The 22784-nt window shown below is 37.3% G+C and overlaps 1 protein-coding gene across 1 annotated transcript in view; it reads left to right on the top strand.

Moving 5' to 3' along the window:
* Positions 1-22784, top strand: part of LOC136884854 (zinc finger protein OZF-like) — a 60032-nt gene that overhangs the window by 25982 nt on the left and 11266 nt on the right. The window contains exon 4 of the mRNA XM_067157142.2: positions 4630-4712. Coding sequence (XP_067013243.2) covers positions 4630-4712 — 83 coding nt within the window. The remainder of the gene's footprint in view (positions 1-4629; positions 4713-22784) is intronic.

Here is a 22784-nt window from a genome sequence, read left to right as displayed (position 1 = left end):
GGGAGTGGAATGGATTATTTATACTCCTCTACTTGAACAATCTATGGCTTGCTCAGGCTGGTCATGACTTATTGGCAATGGTGATGGCACTCATAGATGGAGCCGTTGGGGGAGTTCGTGAAATTAGTGTCCTTGCAATTGTAAGTACTCAGTATTGGTGTTTAAAGGATGCCATCAAAATATGTCCCCACTACAACAAAAGTGATGCAACCTAGAAGGCTATGTCATTCTCAGTATTGAGTCCAATCCAGCGGCTGAGAGTTACTCATCCAGGTAGCAATACAACTTCTAATCATCAGTAAGATTCAGTCCCTACTTGTTGGATCTTCGAAATTACCATATTTATGATAACTACAACTGCAATGCTTCAAGGTATGGCATGACTGTCACAATGCGCTTAAGGCTTCCTACACCATTGCTTTTGAGATTGCACAGATAGATAAATCTAGGGGATTACTATTCTTATTCCCGCTTGTGGTGTGGAATTTACAGGGCTCATGTGGATAGTGAGATGGTTAAGAATTCCACTGATATGAAAAGTCACTGTATACATCATTCAAAAACCAGTTAATGGAAAAATTTCTGACATCTTTTTCCACCATGTTATTACAACACTGGTATCACCTGACATGATTGCGTGGCTGTAGGTACTGCAACACTTGTATTAATATTCTATGAAATCTGCAACAACCGAATGAATGGTGTGACAACCTTGTTATTGTTATCATTTCAGAAAGAAAGTCCTGCAGGATTTCAGCAATTTAGTTTGAGAGCAAGTCCAGAGGTTTAGAATGGTAGGGCAGGCCATGCCATTAGTATTATAAAAGGATTGTAGTAAATATAAGTTCAAATACAGTGCTCTAAGACCTTTTTAATGGACACACTGCCCTGCCATGTTTGCAGACTGCCCTTCTAACATAACCCGGATATGCGCTAAGTACATAGTGTAAAACTGTTTAGTTATATTTACAATCATTATTTTCAGCACAGTTACATCAATTAAATCGGGGTTTAAATGTTTAGGGATTTCGCATGACATCACAAACCCATTGCTGGTAATCCCCGGTGTCGAATGATTATGAACGAGCAGTACAATATAAAAAGTTCAAAATACTCTGTGTTATTGTTCATGATAAGAACAATAAAATAGTTCAACTTTGCTGTTACTGTTACCTGTCTGTTAGTTTGAATGCCCTGAGGGGAATAAATTCAAATTTTTTGATATCCATTTTAGTACATAGTATTTCTCGCCTGGCCACTCATTCCTGATACCCGACTGACAAAATTTCTGGGGAAAACACTGCACTAGTTAGGGAAGAAGCTGGTAGGACAGGATACATTGACATGGAAAGCTGCATCATTTTAGTCCATGGAGTGAAAAGCCATGCATATTAGTAATGACTGTAATCTGTATAAATGAAATTGTAACAACGTATCTGTATATTGATTATTTTGACAGCATTTTCTTATACTTATCCATTTCAGGTGTAATAATGATACATAAATGTATTTTAGCTTTGGGGGTCTTGCCTTTCTTTTTCTTGTTGTTGTTGTAGTTGTTTGAATTCTTGTAACTGAAAAACTACTGGATGTATTTGAATCCACATTTAGAATCCTCTTATCCATGCATAATTTTTAGGTTCAATATCATTTCAACATCTATGAATTGTCTGGGGATTTTATGTGAAACCTGAAATAGTCATTTTACTCTCCCAAAAAATATACATAGCCAACCTTATTTGTAATCTACCAATCTTACTGGAAATCTGTTTCTAAAACTTTCTGCTCATGTACACTATTTTGATAGGAGGATTAATAAGATAGATTTCAGAATGTCTTAGAGTCTTACTTCCTAAACCGCATAGCCTGTGAGAAACATTCTTTCTACCTGAAAGGAACTTCACATTTATTGTAAATCACTTGGTTTTTATATTCACCTGAAACAGTAGACGTGAGTCTGATGAGTTAGACTGTTCATGAGAGTGAAATTTACTGAGACAGTCATTAGCATCCCCATTTGCAGTTTCAGAAGTCACTGATGTGGACTAGTCACCACACCTGACAATGTTTCCAACCTCAAAATTCTTTGAAATCTTTCCCACTATACACTTCCATCACCCGTGTTAATGGCCTGTCTATCCACGTCTTTCCATCAGCTACAACCAGCACCACATCTCCTTCTGCTTCTGGATCAAGTGGATTGTAGCATATGGTACAGCAATTCTCAGCCCCATCGACCGAACAGTTCAGCCACGTTTGCACTGTGTGCGGCCGAGTGTTGTGGAAAATGGTAGGTAATATGCATTGACAGTATGCTGTGGAGGAATGTAGTGCTCTAGGATAAAACCATCACAGTCATACATGAGTATAGCAATAACTTTCATAAGGGTGAGGTTCTCACGAATTCTCAATCTTTGTGGTTTCCCGTAATGATGCCAATATTTTGATCAGCATTTCAGCCGTGGTTCAAACAATTTAGCCCATGTCTCATCCAGCATAACGATATGGCATAAGAAAGCCTCTTCTTCGTATTTACAGTACTCCAGATGGTTATGAGCAGCATTATATCTTAATCATTTCTGCATTTCTGTTGAATCATGCTGAAGCAATTTTGATGAAATTTTCCTCATGCTCAAGTGTTCCTTCTAATATGAAGCACAGTCATATTCGCTAACCCAGTGTCTCGGGCCAGCTCAGATATCATATGACATCAACCAGTGTCCATTAACATGGCAAGAGCGTGCACTTCTCCTTCACTGACACTATGATGACCTGACTGACACATGTCTGCCACTTATTGGCATCCCTGGTTGAAGGCTTTTAACCACTGTGCCAATGTCCTGTAGGGCGATGCATTCTCACTGCAAGCTTCTTGTAGACCTTGAAGACACTGTCGTGCAGTACGACCTCTGGCACATTCAATCATTATCCATGTCCATTGTTCCTGTTTCAAAAACATCGTGACAACATTGTCTGAGATTGCCAGCTAAACCAAGGCTGTGTTTAATATGCCAGTTTGCATGCGTGTGATGTGAGAATGTATGCTTTGAGGTAAGGTAGGTATGAAACTAACCTGTGCTGTCAGTGACATGATTAGATTCCATTGCATGGCATCTCTGCATCAGTGTTGTCACTATTAATGTTTCAACCGTCATATCTCCCATACTTCAGTTCGCTTTCAAATTCTAGGGCTAATTAAATATCATTTCTGTTTTCATCCACCTGTGGCCTACTTGCTTAAAGCTTTGTTGTTGTGAGCAAATGGGGTTGCCTTTTCAGTGTAAAATTTTACATTAAAGTCAGTATAATTCTACATGTGCTATGTAGCATATGCTTCGATGCAGCCAATCCTGAAAAGGATCATCTGAGAATAATTGAGCCTTCATATTTTCCAGGGCAGTGTTACCCATGTGCTTTGGATCCTTGATTTCTTTTTGCAGCATTTGCTACACAAGACAATGGGAGTTTCTTCTCTTTTGCTGGTTGTTAGTTTCAAAATACACAACATTAATGATACTTCAACATTAATTAGTAAGGTTTAGATTGATGAATTTATTTGAATATTGCTCTATTGATGACGTACTCAGTGACATTTAACTAAATTGAATCCCTTCATTTTTGTTAGAACAGTGGAAAGTTCATTTGTGGGGAAGCAAATTGTAAGGTTTCTCTCTTTCAAAAAACCCGACAGATAACATTAATCTAACATTGCATACAAAGTCAAGTGTAGACAACATGAGTTGAATGATGATTTTTAAAAATGTTAGGATTTTTTACTCATGTCTGGGAAACATATTAGTTAGTTTTAAACTCTCTGAATGGAGCCCTTTTAAAACCAAACCAAAACCTGTGGCTCTCCAGCTCTGATGAGCATTACTCTGCCAAGAGACCGCTGCTCAGCCTGATGGCCTGCAGTTTATATGTCAATGTGTGGTGAGCCCAACAGAATTTCTTGGCCATTTTTCTTCCCTTTTTAGACTAAGTACTCTAACTCTCTATCAATTAACACCTTCTTTGTTCTCTGACTTGTCTGAGAATCAATTCTGGGGCTTTCGGGAATGTGGTGTACATGCTATCCGTAGAAAACTCGGCCACCATTGTCCTTTAAAATCTGAATTAAAATGTTGTAAGTCTATATTGATAAAGTCTTCAGATTGTCTAGATTCAATGAAAAGTCCAACAACTGACTGTTGTATGAATATGAACAGGTTAAAATCTAATGTATGTCTGTTTGACAATCACAGTAATCTGTGGGAACACAGTAAACAAACAAGTGACCTGGCATTTAACAACACATAATAGGATGAACACAATGAGAGGTTGTTGGAAGAGGAAAAAATGCAGAGATTATTGTTGTCCTGCAAGTTTTTCCTCTTCTTTTGCTCCCTCTTCCAGTTCTCTCTTGTTGATCCTTTTATGAGTTCCTTTTCTTGTTCCTGTTCTTCATTTCGTATTTTTAACTTGACACTTGTTTGTTTCCTTTTCACATTTGGAGAATAAATTTATATTTTCATTGTGCAACAATGCAGTTTATTTTGTCAGGTATGTCATGTCACTTTATGAACTTTTACTTTAGTTGCCTGTTTACTCTCCACATCTTACTTTGTTTTGCATATTTGTTCCTTACAGCCCTCCACCAATATTAAGGATGAAATGTGTGTTGATGAACACACAGTAGGTCAGTTGGTCGCTTGTTTCAAAGAAGAAGATAGGTAAGTACTCTTTAGTATACTTAGATTTTACACCCCTAACCCTCGACAATATGGAATTTGCTATTTATATGTTCAGCAGTGGAGTGAAGTCCTCGATATCCCAATATCTTGGGTTCATGGCAAGCTCAGGTTCATCCTGATCATTCTTGAATTCTGTCTCCTCTACTTCACTCATGGTCTGAACTTGTTGGTTTGATTGTGGCAAATGAGAAAAATCCACAAAATTAAAATAAATCAGTATGCAGTATCTAGTAATCAGCAGGCCACCTAGTTGGCACCACTCGGTATCTGATCCAGTACAGTGACTTTTAATATTACCATCCCAGTTTATTTCTGCATATTGTAATAGGTGTTTCCATCATCTGTATTTTGTTTCTGGGGTGTCTGGTTGACCATGACCTTGCTGTTCGCCATTCTTCCAACATGACCAATCCAGAGTATCAACCTGCAGTGCATTAGGCACTTGATTCTGTCTCTTTTCATGCCTATGTACATCTTTGCATTCTTCTATCAAAACCACAATTTGTTTTATTAGTGACTCTTCGCAAATACCTTCTTTCTGTGATATCGATATATTTACTGTTGCAGTCAGTGGCTTGTTAAGTTTCAAAGCCATTAAATATAATGGCTCGTATGATGGCATAGTAGATTTTTATCTTGGTGTTGTTAGGTACATATTTTTAAGTGTTGTTTCAGATGGAAGAATAACATCAGACACCTGCCTGGAATCTTTCTTATATATCAAGGCCTGATTATTTACAGTTGGATGACTATGTTCTGATGTACTCAGTTTGCTTTCAATACTCAGAATTTATTCCGACCATCGAAAATTTGATCTTGGGATCCAGTGGCTGAAAATCCAGCAATGACCCACAGAGGCTGGTGTGTATCTGTATTTTGCTTATTCTTCTTCACCTTTATCACCTCACTATAAACACTGCTCCATGCAATTTGGAGATATTTAATTGTCTAAATGTCAAGTCTTTATTGCTCTCCGACATTTAACATGTCCTCCTGTTGCTCTTTCACAATCTTTTTTCTTACATCTGATCCTGTAATTACTAGCTGATTTCTTTTCTTTTTTTTTTTTGCTATTTGCTTTACGTCGCACGGACACAGATAGGTCTTATGGTGACGATAGGAGAGGAAAGGCCTAGGAATGGGAAGGAAGTGGCTGTGGCCTTAATTAACGTATAGCCCCAGCATTTGCCTGGTGTGGAAGGGGGAAACCATGGAAAACCATCTTCAGGGCTGCTGACAGTGTGGTTTGAACCCATTATCTCCCGGATGTGAGCTCACAGCTGATTTCTGCACAAGCTGGTGATCACGTGCAATATATAGTATAAAAGCAAAACACTACTCACTCACTCACGACAATATTTCAAGAACTACTGTATCAAATCAATAAAACTGAAATATGGTCATGAGTAACATGTAAGCTACCTATTTGAGATATGCATCCTAGCAGGGTTAACTTAAATGAGTAAACGAAAACAAAAGTTGGGGTTGATTGAGAGCGAGAGGTTGGCCTTGGCATCTTCACTGTTCAGGCAGGTGGAAAGTATATTCTGGAATGTTAATGTTGACAACACTGCCTCTTGTCTGGCTGTGCTGGCTGAAAGTGAAGAAATCAGATGCTTGGTTTTGCAAGAATGTTATTCTCAAATATTTATATCTGCAGCTCATCACAAGAAAATAACCAGAATAGTTCAGTATGCTGGCAAGCAGCTCCATATTGTGCCATTTCACTGTCATGAGAAGTTACAACTGTAAGTACAACAAAGATGGAACCCATGTATCTGGGAATGATTAACGCCGAAAGATCTGAATCATACCGCATGTGAAGACAAAAGTGCTCACATCAAGTGGGAGAGAAGAAGAAGTGAGATCCAGAAGGCAGTAAAAAGGATCGAACGGGAATATTGTTACTAACAATTAAAAAAAGAAAACAAAAAAAAACAAAACGAGATTGGATTGCTACCAAGAAATATACGGATTGAAGACAGAAGTAACTGTACCAAACTTAAGGACGGCACAGCAAGAAATCAGCTCCGCGGGATAGAGGAGGAATTTTAAAGCTACATTGCGAATTGAACTAGAGATTAGTAATTCCATTCAGCGATCTCCAAGAGACGTGAAGAGAGGAAATAATAGCAACAAGCTTACGTCACTGCAGTCCTTGCTGACGTACTTCACGATATTTCCGAAGTGAAGAGTTACAAAGGGAATCCTACAATAACTGGAAATATAGAAGAAAAAGAATTAATCATTTCAAATTCTAAAATTACATCAAGTTAAGGAAATATCCGACTAGTAAATCAACTTTTTCAGAGGAAACAATCTTCATATTAGACAGCTTCTCACAGTTATTCTCAAAGGAAATGCTAATCAATCTTATATGCCATTCTATTCCGTCTAGACCACAGATGAACATGGAACTCTAAGGAGATGGTAAGCCAGACTGCCCAAATGGGTGCCGCAGGATGACGTGGCCGACCGAGATGACTGAGCCCAGAGGAGGAACATGTGAATATTTCCCATCCACCAAGGGAAATAAGTAGCGACGTTTCAATATGTGCTGTCAGCTGGACATATGACGGCGACTGGAGCTGCTGAATTCAGATAAGTTTTACTTTTAAATCAGTGTAATAATGCTTGTATTTAACCGTAAATGTAGTATGGTTTATTAATTTGTTCGGTGCGAAGTGATTAAACAACAAGAGTGGTGTGATAAATTAGAATGAAGGTGGATAGGTAATCTTCAGATGTGCATAACAAATCCTTAGATAGGTAGTCATTCAGTGATAAAAGCCTACGTTCGAAATATGATCCGTGTAAGGTGAAATTCTGAGTTAGTCAAAGTGACAGTAGTTGTATGATACATAAAAGAGCGATAGATACTTGTGTACATTGGTTATAGTCAATGGATGTCAAGTTAGGAACCAACTGTAGGTTATGCTTGCTAGGTAGACAGATCTGTTTATGATAAATGGTGGTTGTGACTGAATGAAGGTCATAGTATTTGGAAATGTATCCGTGAACCGTAATTAATTAATTAAAGGAAAATAAGGGCCACTATGGCAAGAAGTGAACCCGTGTTAGTGAGGAGACAGATTATGGTTTGAAAGTATAATAGTAATATTTTTAGAGAAGTTGATACGTGATTGATGATTGAGAATAATGATAGTTATTAATTCTTCGCGAGGATGAACACGGTGATGTGGCTATGTACTTAACGGTTTTCATGCAGAGTTTCGCCAATTAGGAAATGAACGGGTAGCAATTTCATGTTATGTTTATCTCACGAGCAAGCATGTAGAAATACAAATAAGATCTGAGTGACATCTGTTGGTCAGAACGCTCACTTGGTAGTGTCAACAACATTTCAGTTAGGAGGACGAACTGAACACATGTACTGTCATAAAGTTTTCTTAATACTAATTTATTCTCAGACGAGAGGAACGTAGTAATTTCTTAGGCGACATCCCATCACTGATGACCAAATGGAAATATAAAAATGTTTTCCAACGATCAAGTTTTCACACTATGAACCACTCTTGATAGCATACTTCGGACAAGAATAGTAGGGTAGTCATTAACAAGTAGGATATCGCACCTATGTTTAGCTTAAGATGATGAAAGTATTTGGATCTTTACATGATATATGTGTCTTACTGGTTCTGATTGAACTTTTATGAGAGCTACATTGATTTGAAAGGAAAACTTATCGGAATTCATGCACAATGAAATAGTCTGAGACGAAGAAGCATTAATATTCAATGTTGTGAGTTGATTATGTAAGGAAACATTAGGGAACTATCCTCCCAGATTAGCATCCCTAGGTATTTATTTGTATGTTGAAGGATAGGATTATTCTGTGGCAGGAAGTGAATATGAGCTCCGAGAGAGAGCTAATAGTTAATTCAGACCTCATATGTAGTAGGAAAAATTCCAATTCTTGAGGTATTGCTATAAGTTTTAGAAATGTGTCCTGGATACCATGAAGAAGATACCCTCAATCTATACTTTGCTTATTGGAACTCAAGTTGTAAATATTTCTTTTCTTTTTTTTGCTAGGGTGCACCCAAACTAATAATTTTCTTTCTCGTTACCTAGACCATTAATATATATTTATTTCTTGTTACTCAGATAAGTAAGTAACTATACAGATGAATTTTTCTTTAATCATCCAAGGAAGTTTTCAATTATATATATGAATTTTTGGTTACCTAGGTTAGGAAAGCTTTCACCAATTTAAATATTCGAACATATTCGATTTGTTTCAATCCATTAATTGAATGCTTTATTCCAATTTAATTATTGCTTTAAGTGCCTAGAGGGAAAATTTGACATTTTCTTTTGGATTATGGGTTTAATTTGATAATTATGAGCTGGTGCATAAGAGTATTCAGCTTAATGATGACCTATTCAGAACTTAATACCTTGCCATACATTGCATTCTGTCCCTGATTTTGTGGGCAGGCATGACCTGAGCATTTAACGTAATGAATTTCAGTAGATATATATTACAGATGATGACGAGGTTAAGCAACCTTTACTTTAGAGTGCGTGGTGGACACTGGATGTGCCAAATACCAGTAGATTTTCCATAAACATTATTACGTATATCTTTGCACGATACCGCTTTTTTTTCTTCGATTTTTCTTTCCACCCAGAAACATGGAAATGTGGAATAAAGGAACAACATAGAGCAATTAGAAGGGAAAAGGAAATGAATAATTAAATATTAAATGGAGAAATAGGTAAATTCATGAGGTTAAGTCCATGTTCCCTCAATATAGGCCAAATAAACTGTCGACCATACAATTTCCTTTACTAGATTTTTTTAATGGAGGATAGTCCAATCTTCGAATTCTGGTTTGAGATATTGTTATAATAAACAAATATAGAAATATTAAACAATTCTTTCAATATGTTTGTAGTATAGAGATCTAGATTTAAGTAGATGAGAGTGATAACATCTTGATAGCATAAGGATTAGAATAAGCAACATATGAGAGTCGTTTCTATAGATGATTTAAGTATTATTTGGCTCCGCATGGTATATCTTTCTCTGAATCGGAACTCAACACCCAAATTGTTGAAATGTTTAGATGGAAGATCTTAATTAAGCTAGCCTGGATGTTATGCGTCCTTTCAGTGAGCCGGGAACGGCGCATAGTAAAATGGCGCCTCAACGTGTTGCGAATGGAGAAAGATGCCGCGTGAACTGTTGGTCGCAAACTCGTAGATTGGCTGCCCAATCATGTGGCAATTAGGGAAAAAGGCGCTGTGCGAAATGAGGAAAAGGTACATACGAATGATCGCCAATAGTAAATTAATCCCCAGCAGTGGAGCAAAATAAGGAGAATGGTGCCTATAAATGACCGCCAGTAAATAAATTGACACCGCAACGTGTTGCAATTCAAGAGAAAAACGTCGTGGGATGTCAAGAAAAAGAGTTATTGATCACATAGAAACTGACACAATAAGATTGAAAGTGGAGGAGGGTCGTTGTGCATGAGGAGTACGATACTATGAGGTAAATTAGAGTGAGAGGATATACTGGAAAAACTTGACAGACGAATGGATACCAGAAATAAGAGGAAAATAATCGGGTAGTTGGAAAGAAAACATACAAGTATTGCAGAAATGTATTTGGATGGAATAGAGGAGGTATCATCTGACCTAACCGTGGTAAATTGGAGGAGAAGATGATACAGTAAGAGAAGGAAATCAGCAAGATATAATAGTGGGAGAAGAGTTCGGGAGCTCAGAATTTGAAGGACAGAGAGTTATTTTTTGATTAGTGATAATAATAATAAGGTATTGATGTTAATAATATGTTAAGAAATGTTGTAGTTTGTAAGAAGTAGATTTTAAGAGGATTATTTTTCTTTCTTCCTTAGGTTCATTGCAAGTGACCTAGAGTGAGGGTTCTCAAGAATTGGAATTGAAGGTAATGGAATGAATATTCATGCTTCTTGGCTGGAATGGGAGGCAGAGTCATCTTTAGGTACTTAATTTGGGTGGTTAGGCTTATTTATTTGTTGAATACATATACTAATATTGTGTATAGAGTAACTGTGAGATTGGAGTGTTGAAAGAGTTGATTGGTAAAGAATTGGGGGGAGTATTAGAGCATTGTTAGGCAATTAGAGATTCCAAAAACAACATTAAACCAATATGACGACATTAAGCCAAATGAATGCGCAGTTCGAGCAATACCAGAGAGAACAGGAAGAGAGACAGGAAGAATTTCGAAGGGAACAGAGAGAGAAGCAGGAAATGTATCAAAGAGAACAAGAAACGCAGGAGAAATGCCGGAAAGAACAAGAGAAGCGATTGAAAAGAGCAGAAGAAGCAGTAAAGGAAGTGACAGGAGAACAAGGAGGATTGGTAGAAAGATTCCAGCGGATGATGGAACAGATGATGGAAGAAACCAGGAAGCGTGATGAAGAAGCGAGGAAAGAGAGACAAGAAGAAGCCCGCAAGCATGAAGAAGCCCGGAAGCGTGATGAAGAAGCGAGGAAAGAGAGACAAGAAGAAGCCCGTAAGCGTGAAGAAGAAGCCCGGAAGCGTGATGAAGAAGCGAAGAAGCGGGACGAGAAACAACAGGAAATGATGGAGAGAATGAATAAACATCAAGAGGAGATGAAAGAAGAAATAAAGAGAGGTCAACGAGAACAGAAGGAGGAAATGAATAAATATCAGGAGAAGATAGAGGAAATGACTAAGGAGCAAGAGGAGAAACAGAGAATAATGAAGGAGGAAATCAGGAAAATAGGATCAGACATGGATAGAATCAGGAATAACATGGACGAATTGAGGGTCGAAATGAGTGATAGGATCGAGGAAAGAAATAAGGAAATTCAGGAAGAGATAAATGAGATTAAAAGGGAAATGATAGAGAACAACAATTGCCTCCAGTGTCTGAAGGAGAACGAAATGAAGAAGCTGACGGATAATATGGAGCAGTTGAATATTGATTCACAAGGGAAATGGAAGCAGTGTGAAGAAAAGATCGACAAGTTAAGCAATGAAATTCAAACGACGAATGCTGGTATAGAAGACAGATATAAGCAAGCTAGTGAGCAGATTGGAAATAGGATTACTATGATAAGGGAAGAGATTAAGCATAATAAGGAGGAAATAGAGCAAAGAATCTCCAAGTCTGAAGAAGGGCTAAAACAGATACAAGTACAGATGAGAGAGATTAGAGAAGAGGCTCAAGGGAAGACACCAATGTCAACGTGTAGTGATGGACGAAAGACGATAGAATTACAGATAAACGAAAGGGAGACTACACCCACGTTGATCGCTCAATCTAGTAATGGTAATGGAGAAATGAGTACGGAAGGTGCAAACGGTGGAAATCCAACCATCATCAATGTGATTAAAACATATGAGGATAGACCGAAACATTTCAATAACACTGCTAATATATCGCCTAAATGTTTCCTTAGGGAAATGGACGACTACTTTAAAGACCATAATATTCCTGAGGAAAAGAGATTGAAGGTTGTGGAGAAATACCTGGATGCAAATCCTAGTCTTTGGTTTCAGGCCTTCAAATATACTTTTCACGACTATAATGACTTTAAGACGGCTTTTCTGCAGCGCTATTGGTGTCCGGAAATTCAGCAGAATCTTCGTTTGGAACTATACTCTAGGAAATATGCAAGTAATGGGCAAACAGGATACAGTGACTATTTTTCCTATATGTTTCACCGTTTTCAGGACCTTGATTCGCCACCCAGCGAATTGGAAGCCATCAAGACCATACAGAGACAGTTTCCTTTGGAAGTCCAACGTTTATTAGCTGCCAATAACATGGTCACTGCAGTACAGATGGAAAGCACTTTGAGACAGATAGACATGACTACAATGCCATATTCGCACAGGGTAGGCAGAAGCGCTCACGGAGAAGAAACAATTAATATGCTAATGCCGGAACAGACAAAGGAAAGTACCTCAGAAGAACGAAGAAAAGTAGATAGGAAGAGAGAATGGAATAATTCAGAAGGTAGAGGAAGAGAAGATGAAAGATGCGTCTGTAGGAGAAGTTCGTACGAACAAGGAGCATATTCGGGAAATAGCAGATACAGGCCTTATATGCATTGTAGAAATTCATCCAGAGATGGAAGAAGACGGTATGAATTTAAGGGCAGATTTAGATACGACAGAAAAGATAATAGAAATGACAGAGGTAGAGGGTATTACAATAGACGATATACGAGAGAGCCGAATGAAGGTCAGAGCGAGAAGAGCAAATGGGAAAGAGCCATAAGGGACCGGGATATTAATGCGGATGTAGAAGGAGCGGAAAGCTTGGAATTACAGAGATTTAAAAGGAATAAACAAGAGACATCGAAACTCAATCCTGACACTAAAGAATTCGAGTGTAGGAGAGAGAATAATCAATCTGTAAATAAAAAAAACCCACCAATTTCAGATTAGAGGGTGAAGAAAAAGGTATACAGGACGCTGAAAATATCAAAATTCATGGTTATTTATAATGCATCAAATATGAAACCATATATTAAAGGAAGAAGACCGAGGAATACAGGCAGATGTTCCCAAATGAAACAACGAGATTCGAACCGGAGTGCTTCACACTAGAGAGGGATTAATCTGTAGCTTTGGAATGTTAGAAGGAAGTATAGATAAACAGAAAGGCACAGAAATGAACAGTGAAAAGTCACATTAATATGTTAAGAATCGAATGTATAAATATATTACGAGTAATATATTTAAATAAGTGTAGGGGAAATAATGTGCCATTTCACTGTCATGAGAAGTTACAACTGTAAGTACAACAAAGATGGAACCCATGTATCTGGGAATGATTAACGCCGAAAGATCTGAATCATGCCGCATGTGAAGACAAAAGTGCTCACATCAAGTGGGAGAGAAGAAGAAGTGAGATCCAGAAGGCAGTGGAAAGGATCGAACGGGAATATTGTTACTAACAATTAATAAAAAATAAAAAAAAAGAGAGAGATTGGATTGCTACCAAGAAATATACGGATTGAAGACAGAAGTAACTGTACCAAACTTAAGGACGGCACAGCAAGAAATCAGCTCCGCGGGATAGAGGAGGAATTTTAAAGCTACATTGCGAATTGAACTAGAGATTAGTAATTCCATTCAGCGATCTCCAAGAGACGTGAAGAGAGGAAATAATAGCAACAAGCTTACGTCACTGCAGTCCTTGCTGACGTACTTCACGATATTTCCGAAGTGAAGAGTTACAAAGGGAATCCTACAATAACTGGAAATATAGAAGAAAAAGAATTAATCATTTCAAATTCTAAAATTACATCAAGTTAAGGAAATATCCGACTAGTAAATCAACTTTTTCAGAGGAAACAATCTTCATATTAGACAGCTTCTCACAGTTATTCTCAAAGGAAATGCTAATCAATCTTATATGCCATTCTATTCCGTCTAGACCACAGATGAACATGGAACTCTAAGGAGATGGTAAGCCAGACTGCCCAAATGGGTGCCGCAGGATGACGTGGCCGACCGAGATGACTGAGCCCAGAGGAGGAACATGTGAATATTTCCCATCCACCAAGGGAAATAAGTAGCGACGTTTCAATATGTGCTGTCAGCTGGACATATGACGGCGACTGGAGCTGCTGAATTCAGATAAGTTTTACTTTTAAATCAGTGTAATAATGCTTGTATTTAACCGTAAATGTAGTATGGTTTATTAATTTGTTCGGTGCGAAGTGATTAAACAACAAGAGTGGTGTGATAAATTAGAATGAAGGTGGATAGGTAATCTTCAGATGTGCATAACAAATCCTTAGATAGGTAGTCATTCAGTGATAAAAGCCTACGTTCGAAATATGATCCGTGTAAGGTGAAATTCTGAGTTAGTCAAAGTGACAGTAGTTGTATGATACATAAAAGAGCGATAGATACTTGTGTACATTGGTTATAGTCAATGGATGTCAAGTTAGGAACCAACTGTAGGTTATGCTTGCTAGGTAGACAGATCTGTTTATGATAAATGGTGGTTGTGACTGAATGAAGGTCATAGTATTTGGAAATGTATCCGTGAACCGTAATTAATTAATTAAAGGAAAATAAGGGCCACTATGGCAAGAAGTGAACCCGTGTTAGTGAGGAGACAGATTATGGTTTGAAAGTATAATAGTAATATTTTTAGAGAAGTTGATACGTGATTGATGATTGAGAATAATGATAGTTATTAATTCTTCGCGAGGATGAACACGGTGATGTGGCTATGTACTTAACGGTTTTCATGCAGAGTTTCGCCAATTAGGAAATGAACGGGTAGCAATTTCATGTTATGTTTATCTCACGAGCAAGCATGTAGAAATACAAATAAGATCTGAGTGACATCTGTTGGTCAGAACGCTCACTTGGTAGTGTCAACAACATTTCAGTTAGGAGGACGAACTGAACACATGTACTGTCATAAAGTTTTCTTAATACTAATTTATTCTCAGACGAGAGGAACGTAGTAATTTCTTAGGCGACATCCCATCACTGATGACCAAATGGAAATATAAAAATGTTTTCCAACGATCAAGTTTTCACACTATGAACCACTCTTGATAGCATACTTCGGACAAGAATAGTAGGGTAGTCATTAACAAGTAGGATATCGCACCTATGTTTAGCTTAAGATGATGAAAGTATTTGGATCTTTACATGATATATGTGTCTTACTGGTTCTGATTGAACTTTTATGAGAGCTACATTGATTTGAAAGGGAAACTTATCGGAATTCATGCACAATGAAATAGTCTGAGACGAAGAAGCATTAATATTCAATGTTGTGAGTTGATTATGTAAGGAAACATTAGGGAACTATCCTCCCAGATTAGCATCCCTAGGTATTTATTTGTATGTTGAAGGATAGGATTATTCTGTGGCAGGAAGTGAATATGAGCTCCGAGAGAGAGCTAATAGTTAATTCAGACCTCATATGTAGTAGGAAAAATTCCAATTCTTGAGGTATTGCTATAAGTTTTAGAAATGCGTCTTGGATACCATGAAGAAGATACCCTCAATCTATACTTTGCTTATTGGAACTCAAGTTGTAAATATTTCTTTTCTTTTTTTTGCTAGGGTGCACCCAAACTAATAATTTTCTTTCTCGTTACCTAGACCATTAATATATATTTATTTCTTGTTACTCAGATAAGTAAGTAACTATACAGATGAATTTTTCTTTAATCATCCAAGGAAGTTTTCAATTATATATATGAATTTTTGGTTACCTAGGTTAGGAAAGCTTTCACCAATTTAAATATTCGAACATATTCGATTTGTTTCAATCCATTAATTGAATGCTTTATTCCAATTTAATTATTGCTTTAAGTGCCTAGAGGGAAAATTTGACATTTTCTTTTGGATTATGGGTTTAATTTGATAATTATGAGCTGGTGCATAAGAGTATTCAGCTTAATGATGACCTATTCAGAACTTAATACCTTGCCATACATTGCATTCTGTCCCTGATTTTGTGGGCAGGCATGACCTGAGCATTTAACGTAATGAATTTCAGTAGATATATATTACAGATGATGACGAGGTTAAGCAACCTTTACTTTAGAGTGCGTGGTGGACACTGGATGTGCCAAATACCAGTAGATTTTCCATAAACATTATTACGTAATCTTTGCATGATACCGCTTTTTTTCTTCGATTTTTCTTTCCACCCAGAAACGTGGAAATGTGGAATAAAGGAACGACATAGAGCAATTAGAAGGGAAAAGGAAATGAATAATTAAATATTAAATGGAGAAATAGGTAAATTCATGAGGTTAAGTCCATGTTCCCTCAATATAGGCCAAATAAACAGTCGACCATACAATTTCCTTTACTAGATTTTTTTAATGGAGGATAGTCCAATCTTCGAATTCTGGTTTGAGATATTGTTATAATAAACAAATATAGAAATATTAAACAATTCTTTCAATGTGTTTGTAGTATAGAGATCTAGATTTAAGTAGATGAGAGCGATAACATCTTGATAGCATAAGGATTAGAATAAGCAACATATGAGAGTCGTTTCTATAGATGATTTAAGTATTATTTGGCTCCGCATGGTATATCTTTCTCTGAATCGGAACTCAACACCCAAATTGTTGAAATGTTTAAATGGAAGATCTTAATTAAGCTAGCCTGGATATTATGCGTCCTTTCAGTGAGCCGAGAACGGCGCAATATTGATATGAGCTCTCCGAGCTTGTGTCATGTTTTAATGGTATTAAGTGTAATAACATCTGCAAAAATAATATCAAAGTACTCATACGGATTTAAAAATCATTAAGTACCTATTAGCTGTATCTAAATGTGAGATTAATTCTTGGGTGTGGTGTAGAAGTGAAGGTCTACACTTCACCACAGGAATGGGTATGCGACGTCTGGGGGGTTTGCAGGGTTGCCGGAGGGAGCAAAGTTGCCAAACCGACTGTATCATTTCCCACCTTATGATGTGTTCAGTTGCTCTTAGTGGAGATGTTGAATTAAACCCAGGACCAAACTCAGAATTCTCATTCAAATGCCTGTGTAACATGTGTAATTCTAAAAATCATGTGAATCAGCTATTTATGATGTGTACATTTTTTTACTCACCAGTCCAGAGACCATGTGCAATGATTAATACTTTAGAAAATTAACTCAAAGGTGCAGGCATGGTCATGTTGGAAATATAGTTCTCCTCAATCTCAAAATCATTTTTTAACCCAACATCAAGCAGTGTAAATAGTGATGTTAGCAACTCAGAATATTAGACTGCACAAAACAAGACCGTTACTGTATTTTGATTTAGTGCTGACAGCCTGAAATAAGTGAAGCGTAAACAGGCAGTTCATGCCACTCTTGCTGCTTTAGACCCACTAATTGTGTGCGTTAGTGAATCCTGGCTAATTTTGTCAATCTGTGATATAGAAGTGGTACCTCAGTCATACACAGTATTTAGGAAACCTCAGTAGGAGGAACACTTATTGCCGTGAAACCAAAATTCAACCCTGTGTGCTTTGAGCATATATGTACGTAATGAAGGTTGATCTCAGGGTCTCAGAGCTGAGCAACCACGGAGTCACTCACTGGTTGATTTTAACTCTTTAAATTTATAGATTTTAACTTTAGAGACTTCTAATTACATACCATAATGTTTATTATTATTATTATTATTATTATTATTATTATTATTATTACATTGGAAATGTTCTGGCAGCATGATCACCCTCATCTCTTGCCTCTTCCCATGAGTCCATTAGCAGCAACTTTCGTTATAGAATTCTACCAAGTTTTCCTTGAACAGTTAATTACTGAACCAACCCGTGTAATGAAAACTCTTGTCGTTACTAACCCTCCATCCCCAGTACTGAAAACAGAAGTGATCCTCTGTTCCTCCAAACACCTGGCAGTTACATCTACCATAAAATACAAGAAACCACCAGTAAAAAAGATGTAATAGAGAAATCTATTACTACAAAATACCTGGCTGGGAACTGCTGTCATAACTTCTAAGAAGCCATCTACTCATCGTTACCAAGAAGAACTCTCCACAGATCACAAAAAAATTGGTCAAAATGAGACGCAAAATGAACAAGATTTACGGGAAGTGGAAACAGGATACAAGCAATCTTATGTGGCAGAAATATAAATACGTGAGGAATACCACCAAGTAACTCATCCACAAAGCTTACAAAAACTGCATAAGTAAGATAAGTAACAACAGCAAAGTCAAATGTTAATACCTTAACAGTAAACACGGCAAATCAACACAAAGTGCATTCTGCTCTAATGACAGTAGTTGCCTCCCCTGAGGCCATTGCCTCAACGTTCTGTGAGAAATTTAAAGGGAGCCATAATGAGCCAGGGAAAAGTACAAATATGTGCCCCAAGAGAGCTCAGCCTGTATCACTCTCCCTCTCGAATCTCTACTTCACAGAGATCGATGTAGTTAAGGGCCTTCAAATTACTCAACTACATGCTGCCTCTGACCTTGAAAACATACCTCCAATTATCTTTGTGAAATGTGCAGGAGCATTAGCTCCCTCGGAGTGAACTTGGGACAAAATGGTGGATACACATTCTACTAATGAGACTATTGACAAGGTGTAAGTCATAATACATATGTTTTACTCATTGGGGGGGGGGAACATTGGAGGGTGATCTTCGAGACTCAGTGCTAACTTGGAACAAGATGGTGGTTACACATTTTACTAATGGGACTAGGGAGATGCTAAATATTGATAGGGGCATAATGGAAGGCAAACTGAGGGACTTGGAGTTCAACTTGTAGTTCTGTACATGATAGTGAGTATACATTATTTATATGGGACTAGGGAGGTGGTGTTGCTTATATGGACATAATGGAGGTCGATCTCATGGTCTCAGATCTGAACAAGCACAGAGTTACTCACTGGTTGATTTTAGCTTTTGAAATTATAGATATGGACTTTAGAGACTTCTAATTACATACCATAATGTTTTTAACTTTTAAAAATTGTAAATGTTATTTTTTGGAGCATCGACCCATGTGGATCTTTTGCTCCTACTGGCATAGTATAGTATGAACCTGCATGTAATTGGAATGGCAGTTGTGTGGAATGTTGTATGTGGGGAAAGGAAGATTGAGGATATGGCATACACCCAGTCCCCAGGCATCATTACAATAAAAAAAACCCTGACCCGGCCGGGAAACGAACCTGGGGCTGCCATGTGACAGGCGGACATGCTGCCTCCTACATTGCGGGGCCGGACTACCATAATGTTTATATCACTTAGGGATTAAAAGTTGAGAACTTAAAAAATGTGTTTGTTTAAGGATAGCTATCAAGTCCATGTAGACGAACTTAGACTGAGTAGCTCCAGGAGCTGAGTGCTAGGTTTTTGCTTCCTGAAAACTGCACTGTCATCAGTCTAAAGGGCTGATCTAATGATCACTGGACAGAGGTAATGTTGAAACATAGCAACATTTCTTGTCTTTGTAGACTAACCTAGGCTGAGTACCTCAGGTGGCAGAGCACTAGCTTTTTGAATCTTGAAATACTGCATGGCCATCAGCCGGAAAGGCTGATCTAAGAATGATAGAAATGAACTTAAAAACTTTGTAGCATATCAAGTTTATATAGACTAACTTAGGCTGAGATGATGTCATAGCTGCCTCTGTTGATCCGTGGCAGAGTGTCGGCCTCCAGATCCCAAGATACCGGGTTCAAACCTGGCAGAGGTAGTCGGATTTTTGAAGGGCAGAAAAAAGTCCATTCGACACTCCATGTCGTATGATGTCGGCATGTAAAAGATCTCTGGTGATACATTTGGTATTTACCCGACAAAATTCATTAAATCTCAGTAGTAGACGCCCATAAGAGATCCGGTTTACTCTGTCTGCCATCTAGTGGGTCTAGAGTAAAACGGAACATCGAAATTGACGAGCACACAGCCAGATGGCGTCAAATTGAAATATCTGCACACGGTAGTTGAGGCCATATGATTATTGTTATTGTTGTTATTATTATTATTATTATTATTATTATTATTATTATTATTATTATTATTATTATTATCTAATTCTAAATATGGTACAAACACCCATCCATCTTTCAAGTTTGGTAAACTGCCTAGTTGAGGGGTAAGACTGTTGAAAACTGCATGGTCATCAGCAATTAGCAGTCGCTAATGAGCAAGGGTCAATTAAGCATGACTCAATGAGCAGGGTCTAATAAGCAATTGCAAATGATCACGGGGCAATTGAGCAATGGATTCTTAACAGTTACTAATGAGTGTGGGCTAATGAGCAGTGACTGAATAGTGTGGATTAAGGAGGTGAGCATTACAATATTTTTTTACATTTTATGCTACTATTTTCTTACAACTCAATTAAGTTTGTGTTCATGAATATCTGTTTTGATATAGCCTGTACAAAACTCAAAACCCAAGTTCGGCCAAAAATGATTAGAAATATTATGTTTTACATCTTTAGTTATGCCCTATTTCTAGAATCTCTGCTTCATACTTTGTGTAATGACAATCTTGATCGGCTCTTATCTGTTACAAGTGTTTCACAAGTAGGTTGGGATCTTACATCTACATACGGTAACATAGCCTTGTTGTTAATATTTCGGACTACGTGCAGACACTTGATATATAGAAAACTGTATTTAACCTGTTTTGTTGGAAAAAGGCATTGAGACCTTCTCGGTTGTCTTATTTTTCATCACCTTCTTCATTTTGTACCTCATCCGGCTGCTCTTCTTTAGATGCTTGCACTGTGATAGAACATTTAGTAAGCTTAGGCATTGAAATAAAATTAAAAACTGTGATGGTATATACAATTGAGATCTTCTTTTACTTCCTCTTGAGATGTGAGCATAGGAACAGATCTTGTTGTAAATTTAGACAATTAAGTAGAGTTTGAAATATTTCGTAAAAGTTTACTGTTCATAAATAAATTATTATCTGGTAGAATACATTTGAGCTCTTTAAACTTTTTTCTCAATGAAGCTACACTGCAGGTTTCTTTATGATGTTTGCCGTTGGAAGGGTTCTTGAACAGACTTTTGCAGTGTTTGCACTGAAAAATTGCACTACACGAGATCTTATGACAGTCTTGTATCCCAAGTGGAAGGTTCTTCCACAATCCTTGCAAATATAACCCAGGGTAGGTTGTTTCATGGTAGATATTTTCCAAATGACAGAGGGAGCCAAAGAGAGATGAACCAATCTTTTTAGTTTAATAGTTATTTCATTCTCCCCACTACGGGAGTGAGCCATCAGTCTAACAAATGGACTCTTTGTCCAATTACATTTAGAGATATTTGTTTTAGTTATGTTTGTGTGCTAAATTCACACGTTTTATGCAAGTAAATTAAAAACTTTTCTTCTGCTTTCGTAAAACAAGTTGTCAGAAATAAAAATAGTTTTCTTGTTGAAGTATTGAATCACTACAAATATAATAACATAACAGAAAACATTGTTTTTCTCAAAGTAAAACAGTGTTAAATATATTTATTTCTTATTTTTACTTAGATTCATTTATATATTTTTTAAATTTAAGTATACAATCGATGGAATAAAATCATTAACCAATTCGTCTCCATGTAAAAAAGCCAAGTTGTCATAATTTGTGAGGAAGAGAAAAATAACAAGAAGAACCTCACCCAGATATGTGTGATCTGTATTTGTCCATAATTCAATTTTGTGCTTAAGTTTATCTACTGTCTGACTTGGAAGTTGGAAGTGGTGCATGGTAGGAGGTGTGATTTGTATGGCTTTCAATCCCCAGGTTTGACCTAAAAGCCAGGGGAGGGTGTGAATCCTCTGGGATGCTTTTTATAAATTTGGTCCGAATGTACATTCCATAGAAAATTATTTTGAAAAGTTATGCCTAGGTATGTAAGTATGGTCGTTACAGCATGGAGTTGATTATTTAAGGTTAGAAGGAGTTTGTTAATGGAACAACATCTACAATTATGATTAGGTTAAAATTTTAAATTTTTTTGCTTAAATTCATTTTGATTTGTCAGAGATTGAGCCATTGTTTGAGGTTATTTTAAATTGGTGTGGAGACGGGATTGCAAGGATCAGTTATAGGATTCTTCAGCCACAGGACATACAAAAGTAGTGACAGTGGGACAGCTAGTGGTACTCCTCCTTTAATTAGAAAGGTGTAGGTAAATGTGTTATGGATGCTGATTTTGGCTAGGAAATGGGTGATTGTCATTGGAACTGGAAGGTGATGGAGTTTATATATCAGTCTGTTGAAAGGCATTCTCAACATCAAGACTGACAAGGGATGCACATATTTTTGTAGGTAAATATTTTGTGATGGATACAGAGATATGAAATACATGGTTGTGTACGGAGTGCTGAGGACAGAAACTGGCATGTTACTGATGTGTGAGACGGAGGGAGGTCGAGATATGTGTATATATAGTGAGCTAAGATGATTTCTAAGATTTTATAACACTCTGTTAGAACACTCTCTTAGTATTGGGATGGTAGTTTTTGGGGTTTTCAAAATAACAAAATTTTGGCATGTACCAAATTTGGGGGGAAGGGAGGGAAGAA

Source organism: Anabrus simplex, chromosome 13 (genome assembly GCF_040414725.1).
Source record: "Anabrus simplex isolate iqAnaSimp1 chromosome 13, ASM4041472v1, whole genome shotgun sequence".
Lineage (NCBI taxonomy): Eukaryota > Metazoa > Arthropoda > Insecta > Orthoptera > Tettigoniidae > Anabrus > Anabrus simplex.
The sequence above is the reverse complement of the archived record's forward strand: the minus strand, read 5'-3'. Positions and strand labels throughout refer to the sequence as shown.